Consider the following 15744-nt stretch of genomic DNA (forward strand, 5'->3'; position numbering starts at 1 on the left):
GCACTAGCGCTATTGCCTACTTGTATGTGGACCACATCTAGAGAACAGTACGGATATGTTGCTGGTATTTACTTGGCATAATATTTGACTAATTAAATGCAGCAGGCGGCGTATGTGTATAGCATGTTACATGTTAGTCTCAGAAGCAGAGCTCTGTAATCAATGGTATATTCTCTAGACTTTGAAGCTCATAGTTATCAAAGAGTCGTCTTTTGCGAAAATGAGTTCTGGTATTACTCAGAAGATTGATTACTTGCAGAAAGGATGTGTCATCAAGTTTGTTCTTCCAGGTAGAGGCGCAGATGAAAACGTACAAAACGATCAACTTCGGTCTGCATTGGAAAGCAAACAGACGAGGCATAACATATTTTGTTGAGGAATCAAATGCGGTCTTAGGGCGGTCTGCTCACCCCCACTCAGTTAGAACACAAAGTTTCCCCCAACGGCCTTGACTAGGTTCTCTGCAAGAAGCCTGTGAATGGCCTGGCCAGCGTGGTAGTTGTCGGCCCACAAGCAGTCCCTTGAGCCGTAGCAGGTCGCATCCCTGGCGCCGTACTCGGCAAATTTATTGACGACGAGATCAAAAGAGGGCCTGGTATCGAAGACAAGGGCCTTGACACTGCTGTTGGATGACTTGAAAGCGGCGAGGCCCTCTTTCAGGGCCTGGTTGTAGGACTCGATGTCTGAGCGCAGACGGGCCAGGTCGGCCTCGGGCTGGCCGATCATGGCGGGGATCTGGTCAGAGAAGGCTGGATGCGCCGTGTAAGCGGTTTACCCCAATAGCTCAGCATGGCTGAACAGAACTCACGAGGAATGGTGAGCAAGACAAAGTTCTCCAGACCATCGTCGACGAGCGTCTGCAAGAGCTGGAAGTATCGATTCATGGTCTTGGCGACGGGAGCGGCCTGCCTATCCCAGAAGGGCTCACCAACGTCGTTGATGCCAATCCAGACAGCTACAAGGGTATCCGCTTTGTTGATCTTGCTAGAGACGTACTGAGTGTATTGGCCAATCTGGTCGTCGACGCAGTATTGCGCGTACGTGTCGACGATGTGCTTGTCGGTGGTGGCGCCGGTGACGGCAAAGTCATAGGTCAAAAGCAACGAGGTGTTGAGGGTACTGGTGAGGTGGCCGACCCAGTTGAGGCCGCTGGAGGTGGTTTGGCCCGGCAGGGCAGGGTTGCCGAGTGGGTTGCCGGCGGCCGGGAGAGTGCCGCCGGGCCAGAAGCCAACGGTGGAATACGAGTCGCCGCTACGGCGAGTTTGACGCGAGTCAGACGGACAATGGTGACGCGGGGAAACAGGACGACTTACAAGACCACCAGGTTTTTGTGGGTGATCTGCCTCGGGGAGGCGTACGGAGCGGGACTAGCAGACGACAGGGACAGGCCGACTGCCAGGGAAAGGGCTCGAGTGGAGAACTGCATTATGACAGAATATGGTTTGTTTACGTGAAAGCAGAGTATGTGCAATATAAGAAGAGCGTACAAGACGAGGTCGAAGCTAACGAACGGCTGAGACCGGGTAAGGAACACTAAAGTATAGACGGAACGACTGCGATCAATGATTTAAAAATGTTGAAAGGAGCCGTATATACTGCCTCGGATTCGACGAATAAGATTCATCAGTCTAGCATTAAGAGGGCTCTCTCATCACAGAAACTCCGTCACGGTGCGTTCGCCGTACATTGAGTCCCTCATACTCCGCCAATTCACGATTCAACGCCGATTGGTGGAAGTCTTCGTGGAAGCTCGGACCGGAGCGGTGCCACCCCCAAACGGGATGAGATCGTAGGCGCTTTGCCGGGGCATGCGGGGCCGCCAGCGAAGCCATGGACGCAGTCTCGGTGACGACTGAAGCTGCTGGTATTAGTAAGGGTTTTCACTCGGAGAAAAGATGTCATGACGCAGCGATGAATGCTACACGAGGTTTCAAGGCTATACTTGAACAGTTGAGGTCTCGCGGTTATCTTTGTCAATCGAGGGTTCTGACAGAGTGTCGGATGGCTATCGCGTCATCAAGTTACCAACGGAAAGCTAGCAATAGGCGATATCATAAAACTGCGATTGTCTCCTCGCGACTTTCAATAAAGTAACTAGACAACTTTTGTTTCGTAAACTAACTCAAGATATGTGTTCCGAAGACACTTGACTTCCTATTCCCTATTCATATACCCGAGAAGATAAAAGCATGCAAATGCACCAACCACTAGCAGGTTCCCAAACGGGCATCTAGAAGGCGGGGTTAGCGTTCTCTAGGAGCTGCACAAAGTACTCCTGGAACCAAGCCCCAGCTTCCGGGGCCGGGGTGACGGAAGACGCTGAGCTGCATTTCTCGTCGTAGCGCGTCGCGGTCGAGTTGCTGGTCCCGTCGCCCTCACCGCCCGGCTTGACCCAGACGATCGCGTCCAGCGTGTCGACGCCGGTCTTGGCCGTCGGGCGAGCGCCGAAGCCGGTATCCTTGACGTTGCACCAGTCGCCCCACTGCTGCTGCCCCGTCGGCTGCTTGCCGCTGCGGCCCTGGTCGACGAGGTAGTTGGCCGGGTACCCGGCCGTCTTCAGGAACGGTGTCAGCGCGGCGTGGAACTTGGACTCGTCCCACTGCTTGTTGCCCGACGTGTACGACGGCGCGGTGGTTAGGTTCCAGCCATTGTAGTTGGACACGTTAGTCACGAGGCCGCGGACCGCCTTGGGCGACCCGGCCTTCTTGAATACCTGGCCGTACAGCTCCGCCGTCGGCTGCAGATTGGCTATATGATTCCAAGTCAGCCAATCAAACACAAGTTGTAGCGGTTTTGAGCTTTGGCATACCGTCCCAGCCAAGCCAACCTGCGTGGCCAGCGTCGGCATAGATGGCGACGTTGTCGAGGTTGAGAGTCTTGAAGGCGTAGTCGGTAGCCGCCTTGTACGTGTCAGCAGCACCGGCGCACTTGGCAACGCCCATGTTCTACTATTCGTCAGTTTTTCATCACCACCGGGCGGAAGGTCGTTTAAGAACTCACTGTGACGAGATTCGCAAGACCGTCGGGCTCTGTACTCCTGATCAGCACGCCGTGAATTACCATTACACGCCAGGTTCCGCTTCTTACCATAGATAAACACCTGGCGAACATCCGAGTACTCCTTGGCAAGCGCGGCGATGGGGTCGATGTATTCTTTTTCGTACTTGCTGAGGCCATCTTCGGCGATCACAAGCTCACCGGCCGAGGACTTTGCCGAGCAGTCACGGTCAGGAAAGTTGTATATGACGTAGGTGCCGGCGAACGGCGGATTGGCTCCCTGTTGGTTAAGCTGGCGGATTTGCGCCAGAGTGCTGTTCATCAGACTAATCTTTTCACGGGTGTCACTAGGGTTTGTTAGTGTGACGTTCCTTTCGACGCTTCGGCTCCAATCGAAACACTTACAGCCACGCGAAGGAGGGGACTTCGGCGACCTTGGCGGCCTTCTCCGCGAGCTCTCCGCTCAGCTTCGGGATGGCCTGGGTCTTGATCTCATCGGCGTAATAGGGGTTAGGGAACATTTGCCTGTCTGCCAGTGGGTTCCCCTCGTAGGATGCCACATCGCGGGACTTGAGAGGGCTTGCCAGAGCGGCCGGCGCAAGAGCCGCAGCGAGAAGGAGTTGAGCGACGACCATCATGAAAGAGGGCTGGATACAACAGAGAATCGGTTATGGGGAAGAATTTCTAACCCGTGGATGTTTTGTAATGAGGTGCTGTCGTCCCACGATACTCATCTGAAGTAGACACTTTCCCCTCTTCTTATACAACACTGACCGTCCTGCCAAGATGGGACGTAGGCCCTGATTCCGAAGCTTGGCCCTTTTCACTGGCACAGTCAGAGCAAGGTTCAAGGGTTACGTGGAACACGTCTGTCCCTCATTTTGATATGGCTCCAAGGGTCCCGGGACGATCTCTGTATTTCTCCGTGCCGAGCGACTCGGAGACTCTGAAATTACTTTTTCGTGCCGTGAGAACCAAAGCGGCCGGGGCATCGACGGCGGGGATATTGCTTGGAGGCCGGCCACAGCATTGGCGCCGAGCCGCCGGTACCTGGACGTTGGCCGCATTAGGGATGCCCGGGGGGTCACCACGCGGCTTGGAAAATCTTGGGCCATGGTGATCCCGCGGAGAGCTTGGCTCCGAAGCGCCACGTGCATGTCGAATCGTCGTCAGGGATGCCAGTATTGTTAGACATTCATATTCCTCAGTCTCCGCCGGGTTCAGATGACAGCATCTCAAGGACGGCCTCTGTCGAACGTCAAGTTCTCAAAAAGTAGGGTTAGCAGTTTCAGGTTGATTGATTGGGGGTTGATGTGCCCCAAGTCTATGCCCTCTGTCCATGATACTTCAGTTTTTGAGTTTGGAGAAAGCTTACTTTAATAGAGACATGCTATGCAGTGAGGGGAAGGGCCGAACTCTTTTCATTGCCTTGGGCGCGGGGGCTTCATGGTAGTTGTATCTTGTGGCAACGAATTAAGCCTAAATGAAGCTTGAGCCCAAACAGCTCGACGATTGGCCTGAATAGCTCATCTCATGATATCTGCTCTGTTTATTGGACACGCTTTTATCTCGCCCATGAGTTATCCCCATTATTTGACGGTTCGGACGATTGGCCAGCACTTACATGTACCCCCTCTATGTTTGAAGAATCGACACTGCGATATGTGTATAGAGCACCCTAATGCCATTCCATGTACGCTGAAGTTATGCCTTTCATTATGGAATCTCGGCGCCCACGACATGTATTATTATGTTGAGAAATTTATCTCAAGTACTTGGTCCTCTCTAAAGCCCGCGACGATGCACAGGCGCGTAAAATTGCCACGTTTCTTGGACTGCCTTAGTCTTCACTCAGTTGGCAGGCAGGGATGATGACTGCACTCATGACATGGCACAATGCGTCATGTCATTTATCAGGAGATATGCAGGGCCGTTATTGACAGACCCTTGGACAAGGTGGTGCTACGCGAACGGCAATGAAGCCCATTTACAGCTCCACATTCGATACCCATCACTTTCTCCATGCCGGTCGCACAGACAACAAATACTGAGGGATACTATCTTTGTCGAGATAATATTCCTACTCCTGAGTATCCTGGTTTCCAAAATAAGTACATCATTGAAGAACGAGTTTCGATCGCCATAACTACATCCCTACGTTTGGCCACTCCGTGCTACACTTTGGTCACACTCACGGACTGCCCAGAAGTCCTGGACGGAACCGTGGATGGAGATTACCTACAGCAAAGCCAACTGGCCGATCTCTGCGGCGAGCTCACAGGAGTTACCGTCTTTCAGTCCATCATCTACCAGATCATCGAGAAATGGGCACAATTCTGGATGTCAGTTCTCAACCATTTTTCATTAAAAGTAAGGCCACACATTTTAAGTCTGCCCGCTGCCATCCTGTGAAAGCTATCACTGACTACTAAGGTGCAGATTTCCCGTCTTCCCAACACACAACTGAGCAATAACACAATTTTGAGCTCATGGTCTCGGCGGATTGAGGAAATGTGAAAGGATATCCACAGCCTCGAGCTAGATGCGCTTACGTCATTGAACAACCATGATGTATTCGACGTGGTCAAGAGGAACTGGGAATATGTGCTCGATCATCAAGAAAGTCTTTCTCAGGAACTACAAGACCGGATCAGAATCATTCGGTCATAAGCTACAGTTGAGAAGTTGTTCGGTGTGTGTGTTTCGGATTATAGCATGGTCACTATCCCGCGAAATTACAAACATGGTGATAGGTATTTAGTGCGCCCCTCAATGCTTGCACATGATGAATTGGTAAACATAGTATCAACGAACAAGGAAACGACCTTCAGGTGTCTCTGACCGCCAAATATGATGGAACAAGCGGATGAGATAAACAGATTAATCCGCAGCTGAGTGCCGGGGCACCGTATTATATACATCACGGGCACAGCTCATGAGGATTAGATCACGGCAGTCGATGGACGGTTGTCAAGGGGTCATGGTGGTAGCAGAACTGCTGGGTCGAAGAAAGGCCTCTATGCTAGGGCTACATGACTGCTGGCAGCCGGACCTATAACCCAGAACATCCCTAACCGGCAAAAAAGCTGCACAGGTCATTTATTACGATGGACGAATTGTTTTCCGAGTTCGTGCAAATTTTTGCTCCATTTGTGAAGCTGTTTGATGACGAACAACCAGTCCATACGTATTTCCGAAAGATCTTTCGTTACGTTGCCTGTCTTGAGATCTGGGACGAGCAGAATAGGCTTCGTCTCACCCTCCTTCTAAGGCCAATTCGTATTTGCATTTGTCAGCTTCGGCTAGAGATTGCCGCTGTTTGCATGACAATGAGGTCTTGCATTAGTACCTATAGTCCTACCTAGTTAGGAACCGTTGTGTGGCACCCGGTTGCGGCGTTATGATGATAGCTGGCACTAAAGTGTTGTGTGAGAAGATAGAACGACGCGACGAAGACCAGGCGGGTAAAGATGGGCGGCCACAACAGTTGTTGTTGGATGAGCAGGATGACTATACATAAGCGTAATCTTCCACGCCATATAAGCACTGTACCTATGTCTAGCTTTGCTGTACTAACCCATTTAGACATAGTCCCTGGGGTAATGGAAGGGCCCCCTTCGCCCGATTAGATCGTCTTGTACGTCTGTCGAAGCTTTTGGTGGCGTTCTAGGCCAGGAAGTTCAGGTCTTGTTCTGAGGACTGCGCCGCCACTGCACTAATGGCATACCAAGGAATGTCACTTTAGATTGGCTATTAGTCTGCCTAAACGCCCTGGAGATATGCAGTTGGTCCTGTGATCACCTCGCCCGATGTACACTAAAGTAAGGCAGGCTGCAGGGCAGACCCAAGAACTTTCTCCATCTACCGGTTCCAAGCCTTGCTGAACCCAGTGGTCTCTTTATACAGATACTGTCTCTATTTATGCCCCTTCTGTCTAAATTCTCAGGCATTGCTTGCGTCTTTGGAAAAGCATTGGTTTGCCATATCCTGGCTGCCTGGGTCCCTATTATCTATCTCACGACGCTTTCTACCCCGCATTCCTCAATATTTGCCCCTAACCACACCACCATTCTATTGGTGTCGACGCTGAGTCATAGTAATGCCCTCATTTTTCAAGAGGTCCAAGGCGAAGGAGAAGGAGGCAGAAGAGGAAAATGCAAATGCAGGGCGTCCCGCCACACCCCCGCCAACATACAAAGCCACGCAAGAAGAACCCCCGCCATTCGGAGACCAGCCGCCGCCGTTCGAAGCCAATGGCGACACCGACGGGAGGAGGCCGCACACTGAAGCGAATGTCGCTAACATCACGGCCGCATTCAGCTCTCTCAGACTAGGCACCCAGAGGGACCCGGACGTAGACTCCTGCCTCGCGCACCTGAAGCTTCTGTACGCCATCCAGACGCTGAAGAATGAAGTCGGCTACACAGATGGCCTCTGGGACTTGTGGGATGTCCGCGCGGGGCCTCTACCTGGTTCTGAGGCTGAGGAGAAGAGCGGTTCAAGCAAAGATTCCGAGGACCGTGCGAAGAGGCTTTTGGCCATGATTCGCGAGAAGCGGTGGGCCGTCTACTTGGCGCGGGCTGTCGACCGTTACGAGACCTGGTGGAAGACACTCTCGGAGACTCGTCTTCGCGAGGCAGAGATGAGAAACGTTGACAAGTCCCCCGAGAAGTATTTGAAATTCCCCGACGGGAGCAAAGACTATCCCTGGAGCGTTGATAATCTACCACCTCTGGGTAAGCGACCAAATCCGAGAGCCACGAACGCGTTGTAGAAGCTGACGGTATCAGACGTACTCATGGTTTGGCACTCGCACATGCTGAACCCAAGGGCTTTTCTCGAGGACACCATGCGTTGGGGTCTTCAGTCTTTCTGGACGACAGGCATGCCCTGGGCGCAAGTCAACCAGGCAATCACCTCCAAGTTCGATTATGAAGTTTCCGACTCCACCAAATCCAACTGGGAACAAAAGACCGGTAGAACATGGAACAACATTGAGGGACCAATGGTGAAGTTCCTTGACTGCCCAGCATGTAAGCGAATCATCGAAGTCCCTTGGACCACATGTGGCTTGCCGGAGATATACAAGGGCGATGTGTAAGTAGTGTTCGGTGTAGGTCGTTCCATTTGGATCAGCGTACTGACGCGGACCTGGTAATTAGACGACCGGGCATCGTCGGACACGGGTACGGAGATGGAGACTTCTCTCAGTATTGTGAGCCCGGCTGCGGCAGTCTCATCACCCAACGCCTCCTTTCTGTGGCCAAGATGATCAGCGACGCCGAAGCCTACCTGAACGAAGGCATCACCATTCCCAGCACCGTTCTTGAGCCAAAGACTGGCATGCCAGTCGCCACCGAGGAAGAACTTCTGGATGTGACCTTTCCGAACAGACTCGTGGGTCACGGCATCTCCGGACAGCTGTTCCGTCTGGTCCAACCAGGCCAGAAAACGCCTCGTACTATGCAGGACGTCCGGGACCTGATCTCCACGGCGTTTTCGGAACAAGAATCATTCGCCAGAATACAGGAGGAGAAGTTTGCCAAGGTGGGAAAGAGTGACATTGCAGCGGTCAGGGGGTTGACCCGGACGGAAAAGTACCAGAGCGCCAAGATGATGGCGAGATATTGGGAAAACCATTCCATCTTCGCTCTGGACCTCGTCGCCGCAACCATGCGCCAGGGGGTGTTCATCGGCAAGATGTACTCGGTGAGCTTCTCGTGACACGCCCCCCCCCCCCCCAAATGGCCAATATGAACTTCTCAAACTGATGCGACTCCCCGTCCAGATCGACTGGCTGCACAGTCCCAACGCCCGGGGCACCATGGACCGCCTGGTGCAAAAGTACCACCGCTTCATGCTCATCATGACCGAGAACCCCCACATGATGTGCGTGCCGACCCTGGATGTCGACCTTGCATGGCACACCCACCAGCTGGCGCCCAGGGCGTACTACAAGTTTTCCACTTACAACAGCGCAACCAAGGGCAACAAGCAGGCCAGGTTCATCGACCACAACGACAAGGTGGACGAGGACCAGCTCTCCAACTCGTTTGAGTGGACGTGCAGGATTTACCTCGAAAAGTTTGGCGAAGTGTACTCCGAGTGTACCTGTTGGTATTGCGAAGGTCCGTCGTACCATCCCCTCTCCAACGGGAGTTCCGACGTAGCTAAGCATCGCTGACATCTTCTATCAGCTCTCCGCGTCAACTGCGTAATTAACAGCACATCCGTCTTCGGAAAGACCAAAGAACAGAAAGGTACGAACGAGACGACTTTTCTATAACGGCTTTGGTTGATACTTCCAGATTCGCTGACGCCGTTTTCCCCCTAGTCATCGACAGCTTCAACAGTTCCCCTGCCGCGGCCGCCTGTGACCACTCGTCCTCGGCCCACGTCTCCGCGCACAACGCTTGCCACGCGGACGCATCGTCGCCCCTCAACAAGGCCCGCGGCTTCCAGCGGGCCGCCTGGGCCTCCCGCCTCGACGACGGCTACGTGCGGGCTGTCAAGCGGGCCGCCAAGCGAGGCAAGAAGCTGCCACCTAAGGAGGAGTTCTACAACCACTGGGGCAAGACGTACTTTCAGTACGCCCCGGTCTCTAGCCCGGCGTATCTCACAAAGGGCATGTACGTGGCCGGCGACCCCAGCGTCCTGAACGGGTCCTGGGCCTCCTGTGCCCAGGGAGTGGCCGGTCCAAATGACATTGCCGCTGGGGGCTGTGGCGGCCCTGGCGGGTGCACAAACGCGGGGGTGAGTCCGAATGTGCTCTGGCTTCCTCCCGTGCTTTGGCTGATCTTCATGATAGGGAACCTGGTCCGGCCCTATTCGCGGAATGTCCGGTAAGTGTCACTCTGTTCTAGATCCCTCCGTTCGAGCCCTAACAAAAGCGTCCTGCAGCTTGTTCTGCTGTAGCTATCGGCGTCACCGGAGGAAGCTACGGAGGCTGTGGAGGCGGCGGAGGCTGCGGCGGTGGTGGTGGAGGCTAGTGAATTTCCGGAAGACTTTGTGCCCCCTCCCCCCGATTATGTGTACTTTCAACATTTCCTCATGCTCTGTTCATCCATCTAGTGAGTTGCTTCTACCATTGCTTGCCAGACGGGCCCAAGCTATATCATTTAATCAAAAACTTGAGACTTTAGATTATCAATTAGTAGCAAAAAATGTGTGACTATGGCAGAAATGCTTCCAAGAACTCTGGACTACGTCGATACGCCTCTTTGCCTAGCCGGGGCATATTGTTTGAGATAGGGAACGTTCCTGCAAGCCTGTACGTTTGTTGCGTTGTTACCGGTTTCGATTCGCAATGGAGAAACGAAATGTCTCCTGATAACCGTACGTCTGTTCTTTACAGCCATGCACCCGTTTGTTTTTTCTTTTGCCAATGACCATCAGGCTCGCCTATACTGTCCATTATTTTCGTTATCAGAAGTCTATACGATGATGCAGTGAGAAGGATGCAGCTGCATTTATAAAGAGTGACTTATATATCTGTAAAAAAAGGAGAAGAACAGTACTGGGCCAATTCAAGCCTCTTTGTCACCCAACCTCCTGGGTCCGAGAAGTGTACAAGTCACAAATATCCCCCACCTCGTCAAGAGCAAAACAGATCGAAACGTCAAGAAAGGGGTATCAGAAGAATCCACATTGCTCCCTGCTCTCCTCTGACTACCATCCGAGGAGATCAATGCGTGTTTCTTGTCTCTCCTCGTGTGTACCAATGCTGCGTTCACTTCATCTCGATGTAGTGTTTGAGCTTGCAATGGCGACCAACCTATCGGGCAGGTTGGACGTGTCATTGATGAAGATCTCAAGCGGCGGGTTTGGACTCCCGGGGGGTGGGGCAGGGCTATGGGATCCCATCATGAGCTATTGATCACAAATCAAGGGGCCAGAGTCACCGCGATCTGTCTACTCACCTAGACATTGTCGGTATCGTTGGCAAGTCTCAGTTTGCTTGGTTGGACCCGAGGCACCTGGCCCTTGTATGTTGTCTGTGGGTAAACGTGGGTGAATGTGGAAGTATAAGATATGCTTGCTGGGGTGTCCGGGAGAAGTCCAGCTTCGGGTGACTAGGAAAACGAGTTTCTGTCTCTTCACGGAGATCTCAAAGGGGGGCATTTATCCTTTTTTTATCCTTCTCGCCCATCACGTAGCTCGGAGAGAGACGCAGACTCTTGTCTTGTCTTTTCCCCAGTCTAACTCAACAAGACGATTTCAAATGTCATGCATCGGACGGTCAAAGGGCCTGACTTTCGATTGGTATATCTCTAGTGCGTGGGGTCACCTGGTCTCCTCCGCAGAGCGACGTGGGTTGTCCAACCTTCACAGCAAATAAGAGCATCCCGTTCCCCGTCTTTCCCCCCTCCCCTTAGCGGCGGCCGGAACGCAGGCCAGTGAGCACCGACGGCAGATCCACAATCAGACGGACCCTACCGACTTCAACTCTCTGGCGCCGGAGTGAGACAGATCAACCAGCCAACCACCAACACCCAAACAGTATCCTTGGGGCTTTTTGGTTGTCTCGAAGCTGACAAGCGCCTATTTTACTCCCATCACTCGTCCATCAGCCGTATCGTAGTTGGTCGACCAATGGACCCCTTCTCCTCCCGTTGCTTCATGGGGTGCTGCGGATAGACGCCATGGAGCGGCACGATGACGGGAACGATGGGTGCCGACACGGGTACGGGAAACATGGGTTTCGTATGCTGTGCCTCTCACCGACAACGACAACCCATCGTTTTTCACGCCCCGGTACCCCTTCACTGCAACTTTGGGGCCCCATATCGTCCCCTCCCTGGCAACCTGGGTCCTTACGTCGCCCCCTCCTCCTGTTCCCTTACCTTTCCCACATCAGGCATGCATGTTCTCCCTCTATCTGGCACAGCAGATTCGGCTGCATGTCTTCATTCAGAATGGAGACCCACCTTGTTGGTACTTCGATGCCCTTTGTGTGCACATCCATGTACCTCCGTGCATGCTGCAGCCACGTCCAACAGCATCCGAATCACCCAATCAGTGGCCCTCTGTATTTGAATCAGGGAGCGATTTCCGTTGTAGTGGATGTACCCCCCCGGAGGTGACTATCTTCTGCAGTCGCAACTTGCCGAGGGCAACGGGCAGATGGCGAGCAGGTATCTCTGACTTGTGGTACATGTCGCCGTGGGTTAGTCCTATAGGAAATCTGGGAGGCGCTGAAAGCGCCCGGACGCAAAAGAAAAGGAGAGCTGTTGTGGTATCTATCTCGTGCAAGCGAGCGCGGGGGGGCGAAGGAGGGGTAAAGCCCACCGGCATATGAGGGCATCGAGGGTTTCGTCATCCTTGATGGATGGGCGACGGATCTGCAGAGTGCTCATCATCTCCGGCATCTAGCTTTCAGATGACTTGACCCGGGGTTCTTGAATAAACTTTGGCGTCTTCCTAGTCGTGCATGTCTAAAGACGTAGAGATGTGCGACGAAGCACTGCGGTGGCGCCGTGCGAGATTCACGGAATCCGCCATGCCTGGATATTGTGAGCGTTCTCGGCCCCTCGGGCAAGAGCCGATGACGGACGAGCCTGTTTTCTCAGCTTGTCGTGTTCCGGTAAATAAAGAGAGAGTCAGATGAGGCCTTCCAGCAAATCATTACAGAAAGCGCCGTCCTCCCGCCGCGCGGGAGACGTCATAACCATTCGATCATCGTCCACGGGACCCACGCTTCGAATAAAACGAGAACGATAGTCTGTTTCGGTGCCACGTGTGAGTAGGTATACGTGTATAGAAAGGAGAGGTGGATGGAAGAGGGGGAAGAAAGCCACAATATGCTGGCCACGGGTTGACGGCCACGAAGGTGACAACGAAGACGGAGACTGCAGAGGACGGGGGTCAGGGGGAGTGAAGCCAAGCCCGGATGATACGGACAAAGGAATATCGTCTCCCCCGTTGCAGAGCCTCAACTTCGTACGTAGAGCCAGTTAAGAGAAGACCAGATAGAGACGGTGTGGTTGACGACGTATCAGCGTTGCATCCTGGCACGTGGGGGAGCAAAGACGGGATTGGGCCAACAAGAAAAGAAGTACAGGTTCACCGAGCCATCGTCCTCGTTTAGCCTATGCCATCGCAAACTCCTGGACCGTGTCTTTACGCCACACAACGTTCGTTCGTCCGTCAGATCTAACGGGCCAACCACGAGGGGGTGCGAGGCATGGCTTCTCACTCATTACCATTAGCCATCAGATCATAGCTTATATCTCGGACCAATGGTCCATTAGACGTGCCGTCAATACGGCCGGGGTTAAGTCTCAGGAGGGGTAGAGGTGGTGTCTTCCTCCGTTGGGTGCCGAGAAGAGGGGAGGGGGGGAGATGACAGCGAGGTGGCCGCATGATGGCGACCAGTAGTCGCCGGAAACGCTGAGACCAGAAGCGATTCCGCTCCAACGGTGTCTTTCCACGGTACATCTGCATCCCTCGTGGTGGTGGGGATGCCATGCCCCCCCCCTCCCCCATCAGAGCCCACCATCTCCTCTCCAAGGTTCTTTGCGGCTCTGCACGCTTGACCGGCGGGGTTTTCGGGGAGGATCGCATGCCCCCGACCTTTGCCTCTGTCTTTTGGAGCTACTACTGCTGTGTAGTGCCAGCGAGCTGGGTTTGAGAGAGGGAGGGAGGGAGGGAGGGAGGGGTGTGGTTTTGGTCCTCAACTGAGCACGCTGCTGCACGCAACGCTGCTGCGCCTTCCTTCCTCTTTCTGCAACGGAATGTTTTCTTTGGGGGCTTTCCATGCTCATCATTCATCATATCTCATCTGCTAATCGTGCAGTTCATTTTGAATATGGTTATGGTGGGAGAAAGGTGCACAGTTGGGGGCCGAAGTGCTGGGTGATCGGGTGCCGCGCCCAGAACCGGGAGAGGGCCGCTTTGTTGCCTCCAGAGTGCTCATCGTCAGGTGATGTTTCGTGCGAAAAGTTTTCCATTCCGAGCTCTCGTTCGAACTGGTATCTTATTAAAGCTTTGAATCCTTGCTGACCGTTTAGACACATCCGTCTTCCAGAGCCGAACGCCCCCGTTTTATAGCTTGTGCTCCGCCTCCCTCTCCCTCTTGGCCTCCTTCTCCTCCCTCAACACCTCCTCGCGACCTCTCACCTCGACCTTGCGCGGACCGTCCCTCGTGAACTCGACCAGAACGACCCGCTCCCAGTCGCCGCCGCGGCCCGACCCCTTGAGCTCCGGGCCCGGCTTGTCGAGCCCGAGCACGACGCGGCCGTCCCTTTCGCGGATGAACAAGTTGTGGGGGCTCATGACCTTGTGCGCCCACGGGATCTCCGACGTGGGGTGCCTCCGCGCCGCGGACGACGACGATCCAGTCACTGCTGTGGCAGGCACGCTCTCGAGGAAGTCCAGCAGCCCTCTGCGCTGCGAGGCGAAGTAGTCGTCCCCATGGCCCCGGCCGGGCGCCGCCGACGGTGCGGCGGCCTTGCAGAACTGCGAGACAAGGTGCAGGAGGTAGTACTGCGGTGGGAAGAGGATGACCTCGCCCTTGTCGGCGCGGTAGAGCCAGGTCGAGGCGTCGTCGAACTTGGCGGCCGTGTGCTCGACACCGCCGTCCGGGGTCGGCACGATGATCTCGTTCTCCAGAGCCGAGGCGCCCGTGGAAGCCGAGGACGGCAGCATGTAGATGTACATCTGCGTCGTGAAGCGCTTGGGCACGTTGGTGGGCGTCACCCATCTCGTGAAGGGGATCAAGCGTCCTGCGGCGGGTGAGTGTGTGAGCGAGACGGGGTCCCAATGTCATGAGGCGACGTGCGGCCGAATACGCCGGGTTCGCGCGCGCTGTGAGTTAAACATACCGGTGTCCGGGACGCCGCCCACGCTGTCGACCCAGTCGCCGAAGCGCACCTTGCCCCCGTAGATCAGCTTCCGGGCTTTCTCCCTGTCTGCGGTGGAGACGTTGATAAGCATAGACCTGTCGTTCGAGTTCTTCTTCGTGGCGAGGAGGATGCCAGTCTCCTCGAAGCACTCACGGATGGCACCCAACCGGTAGGCATGGCCGTCCTCATGTCTTTCGCGCGCGTTGTTGGGGGGGATCTCGCCGTCGTGGAAGGCGTCCAGATTCCCGCCCGGAAACACATGCGCCGACGCAAAGGACGTCGATGTCTTGACCCGCTGCAGCAGGAGCACCTGGTTCGTCGGTGAAAGGAGCAGGATGCTACGTTATTGGTGAGCTGAGGACGCGGCGACTCGATGCATCATGCCATGTCCATGTCGGTGTCCAGGCGTCGTGGGGGATCGCTTACCTAGCGCTGGGTCGAGGCTCCATAACCCCCTTCTCACGTTTCGGCGGCGACGAAGACGACGAGCGCTGCTGAGACATGATGGTGATCGGTGCGCCGGCGTATCGTCGAGGTTTTCCTGGTCTTGTTCCTATTCCAGGGATGCTCGAGGCGAGCGTTGCTATGAGTGACGTGTTTGAGCTTAGACCCCTGCCCAGGATCAGCGTTGCAATTGGATGGCAATCGAACCGTGATGAACGTATCAAAGATGTGCCCGGAAAACGGAGGCTGCGAGGGTGAAATGGCAAATTCATCAGGGCCTTGGGTCGTGTCGGTGAGGTGTCTAAGTTCCGGGAAAACAACAAGGTGAGCGAGCCAGCGGGAGAGGGGGCGTTTGGCGTCTGGCGTATGGCGTTTTGCCGAGGCTCATTATGTGTGCGCGCGCCCTGTGTGAGTCGTATCGCCCCCAAATGTGCCACGCGTTCTACCAACATCAAATTGC

At 54.4% G+C, this 15744-nt stretch overlaps 4 protein-coding genes across 4 annotated transcripts; 1 reads left to right on the forward strand and 3 right to left on the reverse strand.

The window, feature by feature from the left end:
• Nucleotides 1-420: 420 nt before the first annotated feature.
• GLRG_08517 (GDSL-like Lipase/Acylhydrolase) lies at nt 421-1426 on the reverse strand (the record flags this gene model as incomplete). Its single annotated transcript, XM_008099417.1, has 3 exons — nt 421-749; nt 809-1251; nt 1314-1426. 3 exons carry the CDS (start codon nt 1424-1426, stop codon nt 421-423), a joined length of 885 nt encoding a protein of 294 aa, XP_008097608.1.
• An 804-nt stretch (nt 1427-2230) lies between these two features.
• On the reverse strand, nt 2231-3632 carry GLRG_08518 (glycosyl hydrolase family 6; the record flags this gene model as incomplete). The annotated part of the gene is made up of 5 exons (XM_008099418.1): nt 2231-2748; nt 2810-2945; nt 3001-3029; nt 3088-3344; nt 3403-3632. 5 exons carry the CDS (start codon nt 3630-3632, stop codon nt 2231-2233), a joined length of 1170 nt encoding a protein of 389 aa, XP_008097609.1.
• A 3464-nt stretch (nt 3633-7096) lies between these two features.
• On the forward strand, nt 7097-9986 carry GLRG_08519 (uncharacterized protein; the record flags this gene model as incomplete). The annotated part of the gene is made up of 8 exons (XM_008099419.1): nt 7097-7733; nt 7788-8094; nt 8160-8706; nt 8786-9125; nt 9195-9257; nt 9332-9750; nt 9806-9839; nt 9898-9986. The coding sequence occupies 8 exons, from the start codon at nt 7097-7099 to the stop codon at nt 9984-9986; spliced, it is 2436 nt and encodes an 811-aa protein (XP_008097610.1).
• Nucleotides 9987-14040: 4054 nt separating this feature from the next.
• Nucleotides 14041-15343, reverse strand: GLRG_08520 (NUDIX domain-containing protein; the record flags this gene model as incomplete). The annotated part of the gene is made up of 3 exons (XM_008099420.1): nt 14041-14720; nt 14820-15178; nt 15267-15343. 3 exons carry the CDS (start codon nt 15341-15343, stop codon nt 14041-14043), a joined length of 1116 nt encoding a protein of 371 aa, XP_008097611.1.
• Between the last annotated feature and the right edge of the window lie 401 nt (nt 15344-15744).

This window comes from Colletotrichum graminicola (assembly GCF_000149035.1).
Source record: "Colletotrichum graminicola M1.001 genomic scaffold supercont1.42, whole genome shotgun sequence".
Classification (NCBI taxonomy): Eukaryota; Fungi; Ascomycota; class Sordariomycetes; order Glomerellales; family Glomerellaceae; genus Colletotrichum; species Colletotrichum graminicola.